The sequence below is a fragment of the Cicer arietinum genome, chromosome 2 (genome assembly GCF_000331145.2).
Source record: "Cicer arietinum cultivar CDC Frontier isolate Library 1 chromosome 2, Cicar.CDCFrontier_v2.0, whole genome shotgun sequence".
Taxonomy (NCBI): Eukaryota; Viridiplantae; Streptophyta; class Magnoliopsida; order Fabales; family Fabaceae; genus Cicer; species Cicer arietinum.
In genome coordinates, this window is record NC_021161.2 from 2,032,272 (window position 1) to 2,054,130 (window position 21,859).

The 21,859-nt window shown below is 28.8% G+C and overlaps 3 protein-coding genes across 3 annotated transcripts; 1 reads left to right on the forward strand and 2 right to left on the reverse strand.

Moving 5' to 3' along the window:
* Nucleotides 1-1,552: 1,552 nt before the first annotated feature.
* Nucleotides 1,553-5,260, forward strand: LOC101490004 (cyclic dof factor 2-like). The gene is made up of 2 exons (XM_004489342.3): nucleotides 1,553-1,800; nucleotides 3,518-5,260. The coding sequence occupies exons 1-2, from the start codon at nucleotides 1,606-1,608 to the stop codon at nucleotides 4,811-4,813; spliced, it is 1,491 nt and encodes a 496-aa protein (XP_004489399.1). The 5' UTR covers nucleotides 1,553-1,605; the 3' UTR covers nucleotides 4,814-5,260.
* Nucleotides 5,261-7,860: 2,600 nt separating this feature from the next.
* Nucleotides 7,861-11,665, reverse strand: LOC101490343 (reticulon-like protein B16). The gene is made up of 6 exons (XM_004489344.4): nucleotides 11,367-11,665; nucleotides 10,220-10,307; nucleotides 9,535-9,715; nucleotides 9,300-9,441; nucleotides 8,724-8,793; nucleotides 7,861-8,192 (listed from the first exon to the last, which is right to left on the reverse strand). Exons 2-6 carry the CDS (start codon nucleotides 10,257-10,259, stop codon nucleotides 8,026-8,028), a joined length of 600 nt encoding a protein of 199 aa, XP_004489401.1. The 5' UTR covers nucleotides 10,260-10,307; nucleotides 11,367-11,665; the 3' UTR covers nucleotides 7,861-8,025.
* A 3,106-nt stretch (nucleotides 11,666-14,771) lies between these two features.
* On the reverse strand, nucleotides 14,772-16,664 carry LOC101490864 (expansin-A10-like). The gene is made up of 4 exons (XM_004489345.4): nucleotides 16,525-16,664; nucleotides 16,245-16,387; nucleotides 15,784-16,072; nucleotides 14,772-15,301 (listed from the first exon to the last, which is right to left on the reverse strand). Exons 1-4 carry the CDS (start codon nucleotides 16,623-16,625, stop codon nucleotides 14,992-14,994), a joined length of 843 nt encoding a protein of 280 aa, XP_004489402.1. The 5' UTR covers nucleotides 16,626-16,664; the 3' UTR covers nucleotides 14,772-14,991.
* Between the last annotated feature and the right edge of the window lie 5,195 nt (nucleotides 16,665-21,859).

Genomic DNA, 21,859 nt, shown 5'->3' on the forward strand with positions numbered 1-21,859 from the left:
AATATATTTTTATTTATTATATGTTAACTTATTTAATAATTATTTCACTATTTATTATTAACAAAATAGTTTTATTATTAAAATCAATTCAACTATAGTAAGAATTTTTTAGAAATTTTGCACACTCTAATTGAGATACTCCTTCTGTTTTATTATAAACAAAAGTACTTATTTTTACATTTATTAAATATGGTAGTTTAATACATTCAATTTTAAAAAAAGACAATTACTAACTGTTTCCTAATTATTATTATATTCCATAATATTAAAATATTAATGCAAATATATTTTTAGAACAATATCATTAAATAGGTATAGATTACCTAATTTTGTTTATATTTAAAATCCACAATTACATTCATACTTTTGTTTATAAATAAAACTAAAGAGTACTATAAACGAAGTATTAATAAATAGGTTAAATTACATTCGTGGTCCCTTAACTTAATTTCAGGTAACGTTTTAGTCCTTTATCTTTTTTTTTTTTTCCCGATTTAGCCTTTTATTTCTAATAATATCAAATAAAGTATGAAAATATGAGTTTATTTAAAGATTTGCGTTACGGATTTGATGAAATTTGTATTATATTGAAGAATATAATTAATTTTATGAGTTTTGATTGAATTTTTTTTTGAATTATTGTTTAAAAAAGGATAACGTTGTTAAAATTTTAAAACATAAAATATCAAATTGTCATTTAAAATTAAAATAAAGGACTAAGTCGGAAAAAAAAAAAGATAAAGAACTAAAACATTACCTGAAATTAAGTTAAGGGACCACAGATGTAATTTAGCCTAATAAATATTAATTTCAATGATTTGATTTAATTAAAAAATAAATATTAAAATATTAAAATATTAAAATATTAAAATTTTAAATTTATAATTTAATTTTTAGTAATGTTATTAGAACAAATAAAATATAAATTTTTATAAGTAGTAATGTAATAACTTTAAATGTTTTTTCATTTCTAGACTATACATTCCCCTTAAACTAATTTTTAAAAAAAGTATTAACAAGCATTAATTGTTTTGGAGAGCTAAAATAGGATAAGTTTGGACATGAATGAATGTGTTTATCTGTATAGGAAAAGTAATGACTTGGATTGAGAGAGATGGTGGAGTAGCTATTTTTCCACATAGAAAGAGTAAAAAAGTGGGAAAGAGAAAAAACTTTTCAATTCCACAAAAATACTTGTGGCTCAAATTCATTGTTGCATCTGATGCAGCAACTTTTTCTATTAACAAAAAAACAAAGCACTCTTCACCCACAAACACAGGATCTCACTTGAGTGAACTCATTAAAAGGGGCATTCACGTGGTCGGTTACTTCGTGACCGTACGATCTAAATCCAACGGTTTACATCTTTAATCCCTAACTTTTATTATTTTTAAAATTAAAATTTACTTGAGATGGGAATCGTTCGATCGGGAACTACACTAAATCCAAATACACAAACACAACGTGTCACTTTCTCTCTCTTTCTCTAAATTTTCTCTCTCTATGACTTTTTTGTCAAAAATATATTTAAAAAAATAGATGCTTTTTTAGTTTATCCTCCTTATAAAAAAAAATCAAAATTAAAAATAAAAAAACAGAGAAAAAATGTTGGAAGCTAGAGACCCAGCGATCAAGCTTTTCGGGAAGACGATTCCGGTGTCGGAGATCTCTCCTGGATCCGGTGACTCCACCGGTGCTCCGGCTTCATCTTCTTCCGGTGACGCTGTTGATGATGTTATTTGTCAGAACCATGTCTCTTCCAATACAGAAATGGATGGAGAAGAGCGAGAGATTGACGAGGTATGAAGAAATTTTCGATTTTGAGAGTGACCCATTATTGTGAATGTGAAAATATTTAGTGGGTTGGTGTTATTTTTTTGATTTCATGTTATTGAAGATTCTGTTGACTTGCTGTGTTTTTTAGTTTTCAGTTGAAGTTTTGGTGTTTGTTGGATCTGAGTTTTTGATTGGTTTGTTTCAATTTTACAATTCATATTTAGGTTTGTAATTGTTTTCATTTTTCATGTTTTTCTCTGACTTGATGCTGTTAAGTTTTTTATGGTTTAACATTGAACTGTTATACTGTTTTAAGTATGTTGGATTAATTCTAAAGATATTTGGTTTTATTAACATTAAATGATTTTAAGAAAAACCCTAGTGTTGAGTTAATCTTAGAATCTAAATGGTGTTATCAGAGTCTATCTTAGATCTGTTATTAGGTCACCTTTATTAATTGGCCTATGTTTGGAGCCGTCAGAATTGATTCTGGAGGTGTAAACTTGATTTTGACATGTTTGGTTGCTCTTAAGTAGAATTGATCTAACTTGAAGCTAAGATTTGTAGTTTTTGAGTCTAAACACGAATTTTACAATTTACACTGAACTTTATTTTTCAACTTTTACGTGAATGCATTCAAACATAATCCATTTTACATTCAATTGACTTTTAAGTAAAATTAATTTTATAGAATCTCTTCATCCAAAATTAATTGTCACAGCAGAACCAAACATAAACTTAATGGTGGGATCAATGCACCAAGTTTCAATTGGATTAATTAGAGCTTATACTGTGTAGACAATCCTCACCTTGCAAACTGTTTTTTTGGCTTTAGTTAGGTTCAAACCCTAAGAATAGTTGTTCTGGGACACAGGCTTGTAGTAAGATCTCTTTGTAAATTGTATGCTTCCGCTTCTAAAACTTTCTCTTTGTGTTTACATGGAAACCTACAGACGTCAATCTAATCTTTGGATTCTATATATTAATACTTTCTCTTTTTGAATGTGAAAAATGCTTTCTCTATTTGACTTCTGAATTTTGTATCTCGAATTTTCCAAATAAAGAAGATAAGATTTAAGAACAGTGCTGTCTTTCAAGTTTTAGCTCAATTTGTCATACTTTCTGCTTTGGTTTTTTTGTTCATTGTGTTTTTGTCTATAATCAGTTAGCCTTGCCTTCTTGTGGATTTATAATTGACGTTCTATCTTGAAGAGAAGAATAATTTTCTGTTAAACATTCCTCTTTGATTTGCTTCTCAATTTTGCTCACTTCCCTTAGTTTTTGTCCAGCCAATGTACTAGAGTTGGATGGTTATGTTTCAACCTCAGCCTTTGAGAAAATATAAGATTAACAAGGTTGCAGATGAAACACATCAAATTTTCAGTTTTGACAGTTGACATTGAACTGTGGATTCTAAACAAGTGATGAGAAATTTATTAATTTTAGTTAAATACTGTAGTACTGATTTAGTTTTCTTCTTATAAATGGCTTTTCTATACAACATTACCACTTTCATTTATTATTATATTTACTGTTTCAGAGTTTATTTTCAACTACGATTGATGGCCTAATATTGCTTCTACATTTTTTTAATACTTTTGCAAATATGTGTAATTGCATAAGGTAGAAAGTTAGCACACTGAAAATATTTGTGAGGCATTCTTTTCATAATACAATGCATTGTTTGTATTAAAGTTTTGTTCTAGAACATCACACTCATCAAGAGTTTTCTTGAATTCAGGAATCAAAGGAAGAGGAAGTGATTGAGTGTAATAAGGAAGATAAAACTATCACCCAATCATCAGAAAAGATAGCTGATCTAGACACTTCGTCAAGAGGGGAAGAATCTATTAAGCCTTCCAACGAAGAGGAGGAAAGCACACTGAAAACTGCAAAGAATAAAGAAGAACAGTCTGAGAATTCACAAGATAAGACGTTGAAAAAGCCAGACAAAATACTGCCTTGTCCTCGTTGTAATAGCATGGAAACAAAGTTCTGCTACTATAATAATTACAACGTCAATCAACCGCGTCATTTCTGCAAGAACTGCCAGAGATATTGGACTGCAGGCGGGGCTATGAGAAATGTGCCGGTAGGTGCTGGTCGCAGGAAGAACAAGAATTTTGCTTCTCATTATCGCCAGATAACTATCCCTGACGTAATAGTTCAGAATTCTCAATCTGACTCACCCAATGGAGTCCATCATCATTCTGTGAACTGTAATGGCACTGCCTTTACTTTTGGAACTGATACACCCTTGTGTGAGTCAATGGAATCTGTACTGAACATTGTTGATAAAGCAGTTACCAGTTGCCCAACAAATGGATTCAATAGACCAGAAGAACTAAGAATTTCTGTTCCCTATGCTGGTGAAGAAAAGAGCAATGATCATTCCAATAAATCTTCAGATGCATCAACAACGCCAACTGAAGATGCAACTACAAACAGTTCTCTAGAACAAGTTGTGCAGAACAGTCAAAGCTTCGCACCTCAATTTCCCCACTACCCGAGTGCCCCTTGGGTCTTGCCATGGAGTCCATCCCAATGGAGCTCTCAAGTACAATCACCACATGCTTTCTTCCCGCAAGGAATCGCCATGCCACTCTATCCTCCACCAGCTTATTGGGGTTTCACCATGCCTGGTGCATGGAACAATCCATGGCTAGCACAACCATCATCACCAAGTAGTGCAACCCCTAGCTCCCCAACTTTAGGTAAGCATTCAAGGGAAGAAAACACACTCACATCAAATGACGCAGTAGGTTCTGACGAACAAAGCAGCAAAGGAAACAATAAAGAAAAGTCTCTTTGGGTTCCAAAAACATTGAGGATTGATGACTTAGGAGAAGCACAAAAAAGCTCTATATTGACAACTCTTGGTATTAAAAACAGCAAGCCAGACTCAATATGTGGTGGAGGACTTTTCAAAGCATTCCAACCAAAGGGTGATGAAAAAGAAGACACACAAAACTCACCAGTCTTGCAGGCCAATCCAGCAGCATTGTCTAGGTCAATTAGCTTTCATGAGACCTCATAATTTTGTAGCTTATAAATTTGTTTTTATGTATTAGATGCAGCAGATGAGCCAATTGACATTGCAATATTCAGCAGCGCTTGAGGAAGTTACAAACTATAAGAACAAATTGGTTCTTCTGTTTTTATTTGTAAGATTTAGTTCTTGTTGATCAATGGAAGAAATTGAGAAGATGGTTCTTCCTGCATTCGCTTTAAGGAGATTGGAGTCTTCTTTGTCTTAGGCGGCGGTGGTTAGGCAATTTTACATTCTTCCCTTTCATTTAGATGGCTTTTTTTAGTTCATGTACATAAATGTAAGCTTATGTGACAGAGAGGCATAGTTATTTGTCTTCCAAGGTCCTAGATGTATGTAAATAAGATTGGAAGTTCAAATTGAACTTTTTTGTTTTGCTATAATGTTTCAGATTGTTATCATTTTAGTGAAATAAACATGGTAATATTTTTATCATTGAACCTTTTTTATATCTTGGTTAAGGTTGTAAAGATCCTGAACACATGACATAGTATCATAATCTAGATATATACATTATGTTGAAATCTAGAGCACTTTATATATATAATCAAAAAATTGGGTACCATCCTCTCACCGAAGGTCCTTCATACTTTGGATAAGAGCACCATCCCTTCACCTTAAATCTGATACACAATTCCTATAAATGTATTTCTTTTGATTTCTTGATTATATAAAGATACACTTTTTCGGTAGAAGTATGGTTGGAGATTTTGTATCCATTATTATTTTTGAAAGGCTTATTATTACCATAGTGTTTCAACTATTATGTTCAATTAATAACACCTAAAATTAGAAAAATATAATATTGTGCCATAATTGTATAACATGCACTCAGATAAATGAAATAAAATTTCTTCTTAGATCGGATCTTCTAGCGAATTTTGCATAAAATTCAACACATAACGTAACAGAAAAGGAAATTTGAAAAAATGTTTCATAATATTGCTAATTGTTTTTGTAGTGCTTGATATAAATAAATGAATCAGATTTCAACCAAGGGAACAGCACTTAAAAAAATGAATGAGGTATACAAATTGGTTTGACCTTGACATTAATGCAGGGTGTGAAATCCACTATCAACCTCATGCTCCTCAAGTCTTGTAATTGTTGTAAACTAATAATTAATTAAAGAAAACAAAATAATATTTATATTTGAAGCGGCTAATCAAGTGGTTAATTAGCTTTATTAATCAAGTGATTAATTATCAAATCCCTTCCACAGAGATAATTTCAAGATTAAGACTAAAAATAACAAAATTTAAACAAAAAAAAGTAAGAATGGAACTTTGATATCTAATTCAACTTTCTCCACTTCATTGATTTAACTATATGAATGACCAACCATCTTAGTGGACCTTAACCAGTTTTTTGGTATGAATCAAAGCCTCAAGTTGTAAGATTCATTGAACTATCAAATGAGTAGAGAACAAGTCCTCCAATTAGGCTAAATGCAAAGTTGGATCATACACCAGTATATTGTTCTTAAGCAAATATTTTGAGTTGTATCAATTACTCTCTCTAGAATAAAATATTAGTAAAATTAATTAAACTATACATATTAAAAAAAGTTAAAAATCACGTTTAATTTATACAATTTCAATAAAAAATTAAGTTTATAATCTAAATTTTTTTTCATGATTAATAAGTTGGTTCATTGGATGTTTAAAAAAGAATTGGTTCATTGGAAACACAAATAGTTAAATTAAAAGAGATGTATTTTAGAGAAACTATCGTTAAATAAGAGAGAAGTAATATATATTTGCTTATATTTCACTACTAAAAAATAAAATCTAGTTTTGTAAAATCTAATTCTAAGAGAGAAGTAACCGAATTGGCACGTCAAGTATTAGTATTTGATTGGTAGGTAAATTTTCTTATGTTGACTCTAAAATGAAGCCCGTATGGTTGGAGATGACATCACACACTACAAAAAATTATAATAATCCTATCAAGGAGAGCAATCTAAAATCTTTAGTCTATCATAAACATTTGACATGTGTGTACTCCCCTTTCAACTTACTATGTGACATAACTTAGTATTATCTTCTCTTTTTAGATTTGTTAGAAATGATGTAAATATTGAAAATAGATTCTATGCATTAACTACATTACACTATGTCACATAGTTACCATTGACCGATTTAAGGCATGACAAAATTATTAAAAATTGATTTGTTGAATGTATAATTTGAACCGTTTAATCTTAAATCATTGATTGATATTAATAACTACATATAACTATGTGTTATTACGTTTGTCAGATACATTTCTATAAATTAGTTGTAGTCGATTGTATGTAAGAAGGATTCTTTTTTTGTATATAGAATAAACAGGAAAAATATTTGTCAATTGAACTAAATATTGCAAATTCTAATTGAATATCTATAAAAATGAACAATTAGTTAACGAAGCTCATTTTCATAACATCCAGTCTCCTACAAAGAAACATTTAAATATTATGAAATTTTATTTTGATGCATTATCAATTTAAAACAAATATTTCACTTATATTTAATAATTTGTTTCCACATTAAATATGTTAATGATTACAAGTATTATCAAACTCCTTAATACATGCCAACTTTTATGGTATGACACAAGTGAATAATCAAATTCCTTAGACATTTAATTATGGATTCAAATTTCAGCTAATTGCATATTAAAAATATCTATTTGAGATATCAACTCATTAAATTTGTCTATTGTATTAAGTAACATTAGTTTATTATTGTACAAGAATGATATCTTAGTTTTAAAAAAAAAATGTTTAATGTATAACTTGTTAATGATATTTTATCACATTATCTATAATGTTCAATATATATAATACTACCAATGAAGGTTCGATTCAATTAGTAAAAAGTAGCTCATACCCTACAACAGTGATGACCTATTTTGTGATATCTTAGTATTTATGTCAGTCATCTTTGAACCTCTTTGAACCTTAGTGTCTACCCTGACCTTAATGAGCCATCGAATTTCAATTCATCTAAACTTTTCTTGCAAACAAATTCTCAATTTTGATGCCCAGAAAATGAAAACAGCTGCCATAAATTGGATTCAAGCAACATCTAAACTACAAAATTTTCCTCTACATGTATTACACTCACAAAGTGCTGGATGGAGTCTAAATAACATATCAATATGATCGAACAGTTACCAATATTTACAAATGGAGCATAAATTAAAGAGCTTGAAAATCAAGACTCTTTGTCTTTCGATATATTACGAGGCAGTCTGTTGAAAACATTCTCATCTACAATTCTATAATGTTTTGAAAATTGGAGGTGGATAACTCCGCAACACTTGTCTACATAAGCTCCATATTTTCTGTACAATGCAGGGATAGTAATCATCATGAGGGTTCCTGTCACCATAGAAGAATAAAAAATGTAAATAAAAATATTTATGAAGTCATGAGTTTATATATAAATCTCCAAATTGTGTCGAGACGAACGAAAAATATTAATACATGTTGCTCTTACTTGAAAAAAAAAAATTAAATGACTCTTCACAAAACTTAACATGATTGACTGAGATGGAAATTAGGATTAGTGACCAGTGTTGTTGAATAACAGCTATAGGGTAGCTGAATTTTAATAAGCCACTATTTTTTGCAATCCACGGTTGACAACACTTCTAGAGACACATGTTACCTAGTTTTAAAATACAGCCATGCTTGAGCAAATATCCAATAAGGAACAAGAAAACCATGCAAATGCAAAGAAAGTTGGGCAAATACCAAACAATAAAAGGCAGAAAAAGGAAAGGCAAAAGGTTCAAGTGAAACACATAAAAATGGTTTAGTATGGAATTTTCGGTACATTAAAGAGAAAGGAGGGTCTCAGTTAGAGATATCACACACTTTTTAATAGATAGACTTGGGATGCAAACATACCAATATATGCAAGTGTGAAGAAGGAGAAGATGCTGCCAATGACAGACAATAGCCACAAGCAAACCACCACCTGTTAAGTAGACAATAAACAATGAATAATTATATTCATTTTCCAAATTCCATAAAGTCATTTGCACAACATTGAGAATTACTATGTTCTCATTTTAAAATGTAAAAATTGCATTTTTATAGCAAAATAAAGAGTTGAAACATGAATAGTCAGAATAGACCATAGAGTTCTGTCATAATAAGAGAACATATCAGCAATTATAGTTGAAAACCAAATGAAAAATTGAGGGAATAGCGTCAACAAAAAAGCATTTTAGGACTTTGTTCAAGTTTCAAGGAGCTCAAAATTCCTCTTAAGCAAGGTCTCAAGTTTGAGTATTGTGAATGAAAGAAATAAGTGTTGTAACTTGTAAATGGCTTAGGTAAGGTAAGTAGGTTATGTTTATTTAAGACAATGCCTAACTTAGCTCATTTCCACACCTTAGAAAAGTAATCACTAATTATTATTTAGATAACAATTCCACCATCAAAAATCCCTAAAATATTGTAACCTGAAACAAAACTAACCTTGAAAAAAATTCTAAAATCCTTGCCAATAGTGATGTGGTGAGCTATAAGGAGCACATTATTAATTTTGACTCGAAAGGAAGCAGCTACATTGTTAACCATCTCCTCTGACACAACTAGCTCAGGTAATCTTGGTGGTTGTCTGCTCAGAGAGAAAAGGATAACCAAAAACATAGTGTTAGTGTTAAAATGGTGAAAAACATAATACAAGCACAACACGGCTTACTAATCATACTTATTTCTAAGGGCAGCATAGTTAGCATGCAGAAACAATACTACGATCAATAGCAGCAACACATCTGAACAAATTGTTAAGAACGGTAAATCAGTCCACTCGAGTAGGATCCAAGCAACCGTAGCAACAACAATGACACCGAAGGAAACTTTCCACTGCTTCCACAGTAGAACATCGGAAACTACAATAGAGAAAAGGAGTGCAAACATCAGAATTGGCATAACCATATTAAATCCAAAAATAAACTGCAACAAAGCAGAATAATGCTCCTCAGCAAATTTTTCCAACTTTGTAAAGCTACAACAACAACCAAGCTTTATCCCACTAAGTAGGGTTGGCTACATGAACCAAACGATCCGAATTTGGTAAAGATAAATAGAGTTTAAATTTATCAAACAAATATTTCACATATTAGAATTAAATTTTACATGGAAAATGTCAAACTCCTCATCTAAACAATTTTCAATCCCAAATCGAAACCATATTGAGATTAGACCAACACAAAAGAATAACAGAATATGCAGACCAAAAACAGAAAGATACATTAAACATGAATAACCATATATGTACATTAAAAAAATAAAGGTTCATATGTGTGAAACTAACTATCTATATCCTCATTTGAAACAATGCACTGGATGAAACAAAACATCTGTGAACACTTATAAGGAAATTACACCATTACCAAAGGTGGTAGTAGGAGGCAGAGCATCTGACTCAGACATTAAATTAACTCTCCAAAATGGAAGTCCTACCAACTGAATTGCCAAGACCTGGATACATAATCAACGCGTTAGTTAGCTGAATTACTATGACAACGAGCTTCACAACAGTAAAGCATCAAAATCATTTTTCAGCATTTAATCATCTCAACCAAATCCCAACAATCTGCAAAAATCTAACAGAGGCAATACACCAGCATCCTAATGCGATGCACTTAAATAAATAAAAACACACAAAAACCACTAAGGGTCGTTTACTTCATGTGTTCCCTATTTCTATTTCCACTTATAAAATAAACATTAGAGAAAGCATTATGGAGGTTTTAAAAAATGAATTTTAAACGTAGGTTGAATATTTTTGAAAATTCTGAAAAATTTCAAAACATTATTATCAATGTTTTCGGAAATGCATTATCTCTAGTTAGCTTATATCTTCTCTCTATCACAATTGTAAAAGGAAAGTTCATAATCAAATGTCATTTCAATTCAACCACATATGAAGGGCCTTTTTTAATTAGCTTATTTTAGCTTATCTACTAGCATAAGCATGAGTGAAACAGCTCTCCAGAGTTTATGGAAACAACTTATAACAAGATGTTTTCAACTTATATCCATAAGCTTATGAATACAACTTTTAACTTATATGAAAAAAGTTTGACTTTATTTTATCTTTTATTATAGATATAGAGTATACATAAGCAAATATATGCGCTTAATTAAGTTGTTTATCCAAATAGAGTCTAAGACTAAAAATGAAAATGTTGTTAGAAAGTAAACGGCTCCTAAGTGATTCAAACATGGAAGTGATGATGAAACAAATGGATATTTGTCCACAACTTGAAAAACTACTTCAAGGTTAAATTACCAAAATAAAAAAAAAGTCATATAATAACAACCATCCTAAAAAACTGAAACAGTAACAGTAATTAATTAAATTATGATTTTAAGCTAGAAACTATATCAAGATAATCACTTTTTCATTAGCAAAAATCACTACGCAAAAAATAAAAAATAAAAAAACAATAATAATAGTGATAATTAAAGTTTGACATGTGAAACAAGAAAAATTCAAAATAAAAAACTAAAACCAAAGACACACAGGTTCTGTACCTCGAAGATCTGATGAAAATGAAAATTGAATTCAGAAATGATAGTGTGATGCGGAGAAAGCAAAGCGAGAAGGTGAAAGGGAGAAACTTGAAAGGAAAATTAGAGACAATTGGGAATTATGAGTGAGAAAGGGAAAGCGTAGCAAAACCCTAAGATTAATAAGAACAAAATTAAGGGTTGGGAATTGGGATTTGATTGGAGAATGAATCAATAGTTTAATTCAAATGAGTTGATTGTAACAAAAAAACAATGCTTAATTAGAAACCTTCCAAACACTAAACTTTATCTCGAATGAATATGCTTTTTTTTCTTCCTTTTCTATTTGTTTTAAGTTCGTTTAATACGTATTATAAAAAAATTATTTTATATTTAGCAAGAGAGACTATTTTTAGAGATTTTAAAGAAAAATAGAAATTATTTTTAGAGATTTTTTCAAAAGATAAAAAATATTTTATATTTTCTTCACAATAAAAATTACTTTTTTTTTTTAAATAAAAATTCAATTATAAAAAATAATTCTTTTTATAAATTACTACAAATAATTTATCATTCAAACGGTTTTTAAATTATTCTTTTTCTCTTTCTTTAAAAGTTATAACAAAAGAATAAAACTTTCAAAACAATAATTATATTGTTTTATAAAAATGATCATTTTAGAAATAATCGTAATAAACAACTCTAAATCTATAATTTTCAGAGAAATGAAGTTATAGAAATTTAAAGTTATTTTAATCATAATTTAAATTTAATTTTTTTAAAAAAATTATTCTTAATTAAAACTTATTAATCATTTAAATCAAATCATTTGATTAAAATTATTTTTCAATATACATGATTTCACGTATTAAAATATACTACTTTTAATTTTCTCAAAAACAATACTACTTTTGATTAAATTGAAATATAAATAAAGGTAAACTAATATGACCGCATTTAATTTCTTAATGGTGAGAGGAGTAGCTATTATAATAAGGGACAAATTGACAAAGGTATTTTACTTTAAAAATGGAATCAATAAAATTAAACATATTTAACTATATATCATCCTTAATAATTGTAATAATATATAGTTACTTATAATTGAGTTCACAAGATGTATATGATTGTGCTTAAATATATACACTTGAAAAGTATCGTTAGTAATATTTAAAACCATGATTAATTGTATTGATTAACGAGTTGCAATATTTTGATATATTTATTAATTATCAATTAAGTATAATTAATTATTTATTAAGACTTCGTTAAATATCTAAATTATTTTTAAATCTTCTCATTAGATATCTTAGAGCTTGGAGTGCATAATTGAAACCAATACTCGTTAGGTCTCTATCATGCCCTAACTCATAGGTCCATTTATGTTATATGGAGAAAGTTTCTTTAAACCTTTATCTTTCTAAAAAAATCATAACTTCATTCAAAAGTACAAATTTAAAGGGCAAAAAACACATATTCTTGTCCAAAAATATAAATACATAGGAAAACAAGTTGTGTGTTTTTCGAGTGTATAATTTTTGAAGTGTATATAGGAGTGAGAAAATAATATCTCTTATATGTATTGTCTTCGCATGAACCTTTTTGCTTAAAAGATAATCATTCATATGAGGTTCATTTTACTAGTGTGGTATTGTTATGTACTTAGTAATCAACTTAATCTAAGTAATCACTTTAAAAATCAAAAAATGGCAATCTCTTCCAATTGATTAATATCGATGAAGGTTGTGCCCTAACCCTTTTGTTTTCACATTTGTTTACTTTAACCACAACACTTTGTTTTTGTAGTCATGTGATAGACCACCGCCACTATCATTGATCACCCACCTCTGATCACTGACACCGACCACCACCTCAAGCCACCACCAACACCATTCGAATCACCTCGAACAAACGTCACCACCATCTCTAACCATTGTCGTCACTTCCGACTATCGCCACCACCACCGACTTTCAAAACCATCTCCCATCATCAATCACCCACTTCTGACAATCACCATCACCACCACCACCGACCACCCACCTCCAACCATTATCTTCCACCACTATAGTCATTGTTAGCCACACTCCAATCACCACCTCAAACCTTCAAGACCAATCACTACTATGTTAGTCATCTCCCACAACTATTACTTTCCACCACTATTACTAAAACTATTATAATTCAACAAATTACAATTTTATAATATTTAAATTATTTTAAAATAATTAATTTAATATTACTTATAGTTTTTCATTTTTAATTATTTTAACAGAAAGTTACTATTATTATTTTATTCAATTTTCTTTTTTTGGAAAATTCAAAAGTTCTCATATATTTATTGTCTTGTGGTGTGTGGATTATACAAGATTTTCTACACATTTTAATTAGGAACTTGCAAGTTTTTTATCCACATTAGTCATACCCACCTTAGGACCCCCCTATCACTCATGTGATGTTTCCAAATAGTTACAACCTCGCTATTAATCCCTCTCAAGCCATTTGTAGGAATTGGGTCAAGTGGCTTTTTCATTTCAACCATTAGTCTCACCAATGGGCCTTTATGTTACTCTATTTTTGAACCTATTTCACCTAAACCCTATAAACTCTTATCACCCAAAACCAAATATGTAACACAACACGGTGACATCTCAACTACCTCATTGGTGCCCAACGAATTAGATAAGTGACATTTGCTACCATGGAGAACATCATGTCGATTTGGGTTGCATCATATCATTAACCATTATTAATTTCAGTACACAATTAATTTAAATTAGTATGAGAGAAAATCTTCATTGTATATGAATTTAATTTTTATACATTAGGAATTATTATTATTGATTTTTTAAACTAGCTTTAATAAATTTATAATTTATATAGTCATCAAAATACAACAATAAAAAATCATTTTAATTTTTACATTTTACTTTCATACAATAGAATTTGGTACATTAACACATATGGAATGGATCCTCTAATTTCCATTTGAGGCAAGAGAACAATAAGTAAAATCCTTCAATCACAACACTTTTATCCAACAATGGAATTCATTCCTCCTTTTAAGTCAGAGCAGCCATCCATTTTCAGCAATCAGTTTGTGCAATAAACTTTTTACCATACATTTAATTTTTACTACACAAATGAAGCTTGGACTTTTCTCATTCAACAATAGTTTCAAGTACAAGATGAATATACTTAAACAACATTGTAAAGATGCTCTTTCTAAATAAAGCTAGAATTCCATTTGCTAAATTCACATGACTTATTTCAAATTCTATCCTACTACTATCATTTTGGGTAAAAATAATTTGCAATATAAATCAAAATGTATTACATGGACTAAACCATCTTAGTTGTGCCAAATAGTAACACTTAGGAAACATTAAAACATACACAAACATGATACTGACATTAAACACCAACAATAATTTAAGAAAATAGAAACTAATGATTCAATATAAATATATATTCAGTGTCATGTCACTGTTTGATACCAACATTTGTTGAATATCAAACACACTCATGTACTGGATACTAAACACTCTTGCAATATAAAGTGTCAGTAGTAGTAGTACATAGATTCACACATCTACATTAATATTCAACTATAACTTAGTTCTTTTTGACTATATGCATTTAAAGGGTTGGTTAGTAGATGAATTGTCTTCCAACGTAGGTTTGTCCAAAGGACCAACTAGATGGGGCAACATTAAATGACACAATACTATGACCATTACTAGTTGTGACTACAAATGAAAGACTTTGTCCATTCAAATAAGAGTTGCTTTGCCAATTTTGCCCCCAATTCCTTGACATAGCTTGCCATCTAGTCCTTGAACCTTTGATGGAAACAGAATGAACATCACCAGCACCTCCAACATTAGTCACAAGGACTAAGTTGAAATAAGAATGGCCATTTATAGTGAATCTTATTCCACCTCTTCTTCTACACCTTACCCTTTAATAAAAAAACCATGCATTAAGAAAAAAAACGTTAGCTTTTGAACAAAAAAAAAAGAAGAAAAGAAAAGTGTTAGTTTAAAAGGCCAACAAACATGTGTAGTAAAAGATTAATGATATTTGCACAAATTACACTTACATACAACTCATTTTGTAAGATCTTATTGTAACTTTTTTTTAACAAAATGAATCTAAATAGTGCTAAGTGGAGCAATTATTTTCAAGTATATAGTTGTTTTAATAAGTCTTTGAAATTGCAAAAATCAATCGATTTAGTATCTCGAATTTATAAAATAGCAAATTAATCCCTTAAATAATATCAATCAATTTAGTTCCTCTATCAAAATCTTATTATTTTCAAGATTTGAACCTGCAACTTGCATGCCACATGAAATCAAGCTTACCCTTGAACCAAGACTCTCACTTTACCTCACATGTTATTAAGGATAAAGTAAAACAAAATTAAGAAAATCAAATTACCTTCTATAAACAACAGGAACAATACCAGCTTTATATTGAGCAATGTGTTGAAAAACAGGTTGAGAGAGATCAAAATGATGATTAGGAGGGTCACACCAACCACCAGGGGGACAGAAATTAGTGGCAGTGACAACAATGGAACTAGGGAGACACCATTTTGGATCATTAACACATTTAATTTCATAGCATGCACCACAACTCAAACCATTGTTGAATAATGCACTGCTAAGTGCTGCTGTATTAGTCCCATAACCTTGACTGTACAAATTTCCATATCCACATGCCCCACCTGAAATTTTTTATTTTTGTTACATACCCATCAAACTATAGGACATAAAGCACAAAACTTTATCATAAAAATTTGTTTTTTTTTTTTGTTGTTGTTGTCATAACCGAACTATCTGCTTGTGACAATTTTGTAGCTTATGTTTATGCAGACATTAATTACATATAAAACATACCCATTGTGCCAGAAGCATCACTGCCACCATAGAAAGTTGCATGTGCATTAATCCAACCCCAATTGTTACCATAACCATAAACACATGAAATCATGGAGAAAATAATTCCAAGAAATCCAAGAAGAGACATTTTATACAATTTCCTGCATAAATGCAAAACAGAATAGAATTTCAGAGACAATTCAGCAATGTATAGTAGATTGTGCAGTAATTAACATATGAGTAAAGTATATAGTATACTATAAATTGAAAAAGAGAAGAAAAGAAGAGAATTAATTACAAGAAGGTGGTGAAGAGATTTTGAGGGGAAATGAAAGGGAGATTGGAGTTGGAATAAATAGAGAGGTCAGTCAACATCAAAGCTGACAGAATTGGGACCATGCAAAGGCAGAAAACTGTGAGGCAGTAAGAGGTCTTGGGACTATGTTTTATGGAAATTGTGCTTTTCAATTAGGATCAAGGCATTTACTATTTTACCATATGCTACTATTATACTAATTCTTTACAAATTTAATGACTCAAATTACATCATTTGGAGGTTTGAGAAATACTTCAAATTATTTTCTCATGCACTTTTGTAATTGAATGATTTTAAATTCTTCTAATCAATTTTCCCATTTTTTAGATTTATTATATTGAATACTCTATACAATATTTTTTTTTTCACTTTCGGTTGTCTTATGTTATTGATTTAAATAACGACAAAAATTTAGAAATATAAATAGAAAAAATTTATCTCTAATTTCGTTGCTAAGTGTTAAAGACACCACATTTGAAATCAATAGAGTATTATTTTACAATAAATCTATTTTTGGTAATTAAAAAAAGCTTTATTTAAAACAAGTGTGTTAAATTAAACCATCATTAATTTTTTTATTTCAATAAAACCATTATTATATTTTTTGAGAAACCATCATTGTTAACAAGTATCTTTTAGGTCATCATTACTTAATAAAATCATAATACATTCTATTTTATTTCATTTACCATTAAATATCTAAATTATCACCTAAAAATTATTCTATTCCTCAAATTTAGTCACCTCATTATTTAACTTCAATTTTTTCTTTTATATATTTGTAACAAAAAAAGTTTTTAAATTGTAATATGGAGATTATCAATAGTGATAATCAAGAAAACAAATACCTTCTAATAACTACACAACAATATTCTCAAAAGTTCAAATTAAATTAATGATCAAAATTAATTAAAGAAATGAATAATTTAAGTCGTCTGATCTAAAAATTATTTACTATGTGTAACAATAATTCAAAAACACTAGACTAAGTTTCCTTGTAACATAAAGATTCAAATCTAAGAATTGTCCCTCTAAGACATCTGAATTGTGATTGAAAACGACAATATATTAAAATAGTGACATAAACTATGCTTCCAAGATATCATATATTTGTGAAGGAGGGTGAGCATAGTATAGTATGCATCATGCTAAGTCCCTTCTTAGAAGGCTAACAAAGTTGTTAATGGTGCAATCAGTATGGATATATATCCCATCATAATCAATTCAAGAGACAATTTTAATAAATAAATACATATGTTTCTCTACAATGCCGTAATTAATCAAACATATGAAATGTATGTAAGGCTGGTAACCATATAAGATTGCTAGGCCATTAAATTCAAACACATGTGCTATTTATTCACATAAGCTGCCAAATTGTGATCAACATTTCAACTCGTTTATTTAACTTGGTTTGCTTCTTTAAATTTTTTGAAGGTTGGTTTCATTTTTGTATCTCTAATTTCATATGTATGTAAGAAAATATTTATTTTATCTTATATATCCACTTTTCCTCAATCATATTATTTTAAAATTAGATTCTTTTAAAATGAATAAATTATTTTAGAGAATAAAATAAATCATTAATTTATTCTCTAAGATTCAACAATATATTGGGCCGACCCAATAATGAACAATATTATTATTTTTATTTATAAGATAAAAATTAAAATCAATTATTTTTAAACCATTTGATTGCAATATTTTAAGCGTCCATAAAATCTTGAACGCATGAATTCCTGATTCCTTTGACTGCACGACATCAAATTCAAAAAAATAAACAAGTTTGATGCATCTAAAGCAGTAACAAAATAAAAATAAAAATTGAGTCTTGTAAATTTATTTAATTTGAATCTATTTAATTATTTAATGATTTAGTGATAGTATATTAAAATTTCATTTAATGCCCACCTTTTGGATGTAAATAAATGAGACGTTGATCAGTGATTTGTAGTAAGTATTTATTTATTTGTGAAATATATAAATATATGAATATAAATATAAAATGGAGATTTCCCACATAACATTCAATTGAAGATAATAAAGTTTGAATTTTTGTTTGTGTTACAAGATAAGACCTCACAAAAAGGTAGTTATTCGAACTAAAATTTGATGCAAACATTTTGATGATATTTTAATTTTGTATAGACAAATTTATTACCTTATAAAGGAGTAACTTCATAATCAATTTTAGATATTCATTAAGATGCTAAACAAGCAAAGAAAAAATTAAACAATTTTAGATATTCATTTTGTCGGTAGAGTTGTTATGAAAGTATACCTCAAAATTTGTTCATAATGTGGGGTCAGTTCATACCTTTTCACATGGGAAGAAGAAGGACTCTTAGCCCTACCTCCAAGGACATTTCTAAACTGCATTTTGGGAACACATGCTTTGTAGGAATTGGATTAAGATTTCAGATTGGTAATTAGAGGTGGGAACTGGATTACCCCATATAGCCACGTGGCTAAGCTTATGTTAGATTTGGGATAAGCTTAACTTGTTTTTTAAAATACAAAAGTTTAGTTTATTTTATTTTATTAAGATTATTTTGTTTTTTTGAAACGTTAAAGATTTCTTAGTTAAAATGGCAAGATGATATATATATATATATATATATATATACGATAAATTTTTTAAGTTTGAATCTGACCTATGATCTATCCTAAGCTTTTTGTTTGACTAATCTGACCTTTTATAAAAGTCTAATCAAACTTAAAAACTTATTTAAAAATTTATTTTACATTAAAATATTTAAATAATACATTTTATATTTTTTTCAAATAGGCTAACCTAGGCCTATATGTATAAGAAAAACTAGTCAAATAATAAACATAAGACAAACCGATAAAAGTTATACTTTTTTTACTTAATAAATACTAAATTACCAATATATAACAATATTAGTAAATATATATATATATATATATATATATATAAGTTGATCTATTTAACTAAATATAAATTAGATTTTTTACCATGTATTATATCAAATATTTGTTAACATTTTCAATAATTTAATTATAAGAATATTATGCTACATAATTTTTTTATGTGATTGTAAAATAAAATTTAATGAGTTTATCATATAATATCAAATTAGCTAAAAATTGAGATTATATCTCATTACATATTTATATCAGACAAATAAATCATAGTGTAGCCTTATAAAATCTAAGTCGCGCTATCTATATCTATTTATATCTTCATTTCTCATTTCTTTCTGTGACACATGACTTTTTCTTCTAATTTTGATCATCTACATATGGCAAGTGTGGTCAAAATTTAACTCTCTTACCCTCTCATAATTGTAAAATTTCTCTCATTTAATATGTTTCATTTATATTTATATAGTTTGTTGTAAATAGAACTTTATTTTAGTCCAACGTTCTATTTAAAAAATTGATAAGATGGCTTATTCAAATATGTTAATATAAAATAGACATTTAAATAAACTAATAAATTATATATGACTTTCAAAAATTGTATATGAGGTAAAAAACTATGACGATTTATAAGTCTGGCATGTGTTTTGATTTGTTTAACGGATCAAACCTAATTATGCCAAGTCTACTTAAATCTAAACTAATTTGAAATTATTTGAATCTAATCTCGTGTACGAAGGAGATAATGGACATCTTCTAAGCAATGTAGAAATGACCAAGTTTAACATTGGAAGAAGACAAGATTAGGGTTGGATGAGAGAAAATTTTCAATTGCAATTATATTTGTCACTATAAGAATGTAGTTCAAGTTTTCCCTTGACTCTTCTCAATCTCATAAGTGGACTATTGACGTATATGAAATTTCGACCTTAGAGAGGGAAAGGATATGGTGTTATGGGTGTAGAATGCTATCATATGTACTAGATGGACATGAGGGTAAACTAAAGTCTTGTATATATAGTGCACCCTAGCAATTGTCTTGTATTGTTACAACAGCCACAGAATAGTTTCACATAGTTTTGACTACAAAAAAGTGGATAGATCCAATCAAAAGAAAAGAAAAATCAATGTGTACAATATTCCTCTATCACATATTATAAGACCTTTTTTTTGGAAAAATATTCCATATTATATGACGCGTTTATAAAATTTATAGATATTAAAAAAAGTAGTTGTAGTGTTAAATTTGTCAAATATTCAAGCTAATTTTGGAATTCGCATACATATTGTGGGAATTTTTTACTATGTACATGAGGGTGAATATTAAAGTTGCGTTTGTGTCTTATTTTGCCAAGGTTTTTAGTGTTTGGACACTTCTATTACAGCTAGCTAACTTTTGAGAGTAAGACCAAATGTATTCAACACATTGAAAGTTTGTGCAAATAGTAACATTGATAGAAATATTTTAAACCCAAAAAATAATCAAAATTCTAAAAAGTATATCAGTATATACTAGGAGACAATAGCAAATCTAATGTGGGAACCAGAGTGTTGATCTCTGATGATAAGATATGCAAAATTAAAGGGGGAATTCACATTTTTGTCGTACTTGGCCCAACATGAATCCCACGACCTATATGAAGGAAATACTAATGGTGTTAGGAGGGCCCTTTTTTAAATATATATATATTTTAACACAAATTTTAACCGTTAACTAGATTTATAGGGTGAACAATATTTTATAGGGCCCTTTTGAATACTTTATTAATTATTAAAATATAAATTATTAACCACTAAAATGTGAGACATTAACTTATGATTTAGTGGTTAAACAGTATTCTAAAGTGGTTAATGCCATGTATTTTAGTGTCTAATGATATATATGTTTAAAAAGGAGTTAATAACATGTATTATAGCCGTTAATGAAATGTTCAAGTGATTAATGATACAAATCTATAGATTATATTAAAAAATGTTTTAATTTTTTTTACAAATTCTTGTTTTGTTTTTGGAAGAAAAAACAAGTGAAGAGTACACTATATACATACGACGTCTATGTATAGCTTTGTGTTGCAATAACACAACTGTTTTTGTTTCTATACACTACTATCTATTTGTTGATTTTAATCCTTTAGTATCTAGAAAAATGAAGTCCTAATAGTTGAAATTCAGATAAAAGATAAATAAAACATGATTAATAATTGTTCTAGTTAAATTTTAAATTCATATTTTTTTGAACGATTCACCATTAAATGAAGTTCATTAAACTTGAGTTAAGACACCAAAAAAATATTACGTAGAAAGTTGAGCACTTGATGTATGTTATTATTAAATCTTTTTCTCCTAAAATTGCCGATTAACAATTTTCTCAAAAAAAAAAGACATGACAATGAGACATTTTGTGAAAATTGTTTCTGAGATATTTTGTGAT

What these genes read in the sequence shown, in the direction of transcription:
- LOC101490864 (XM_004489345.4), bottom strand. Translation starts at nt 16,625, where the DNA reads ATGGTCCCAATTCTGTCAGCTTTGATGTTGACTGACCTCTCTATTTAT. An exon ending in AATCTCTTCACCACCTTCTT is followed by an intron (nt 16,388 to 16,524) that starts GTAATTAATTCT and finishes GCATTTATGCAG; the next exon opens with GAAATTGTATAAAATGTCTC. An exon ending in GTTCCTGTTGTTTATAGAAG is followed by an intron (nt 15,302 to 15,783) that starts GTAATTTGATTT and finishes TTTTTATTAAAG; the next exon opens with GGTAAGGTGTAGAAGAAGAG.
- LOC101490343 (XM_004489344.4), bottom strand. Translation starts at nt 10,259, where the DNA reads ATGTCTGAGTCAGATGCTCTGCCTCCTACTACCACCTTTG. An exon ending in GCCTCCTACTACCACCTTTG is followed by an intron (nt 9,716 to 10,219) that starts GTAATGGTGTAA and finishes TCTCTATTGTAG; the next exon opens with TTTCCGATGTTCTACTGTGG. An exon ending in ATTTTAGAATTTTTTTCAAG is followed by an intron (nt 8,794 to 9,299) that starts GTTAGTTTTGTT and finishes TCTACTTAACAG; the next exon opens with GTGGTGGTTTGCTTGTGGCT.
- LOC101490004 (XM_004489342.3), top strand. Translation starts at nt 1,606, where the DNA reads ATGTTGGAAGCTAGAGACCCAGCGATCAAGCTTTTCGGGAAGACGATT. An exon ending in AAGAGCGAGAGATTGACGAG is followed by an intron (nt 1,801 to 3,517) that starts GTATGAAGAAAT and finishes TCTTGAATTCAG; the next exon opens with GAATCAAAGGAAGAGGAAGT.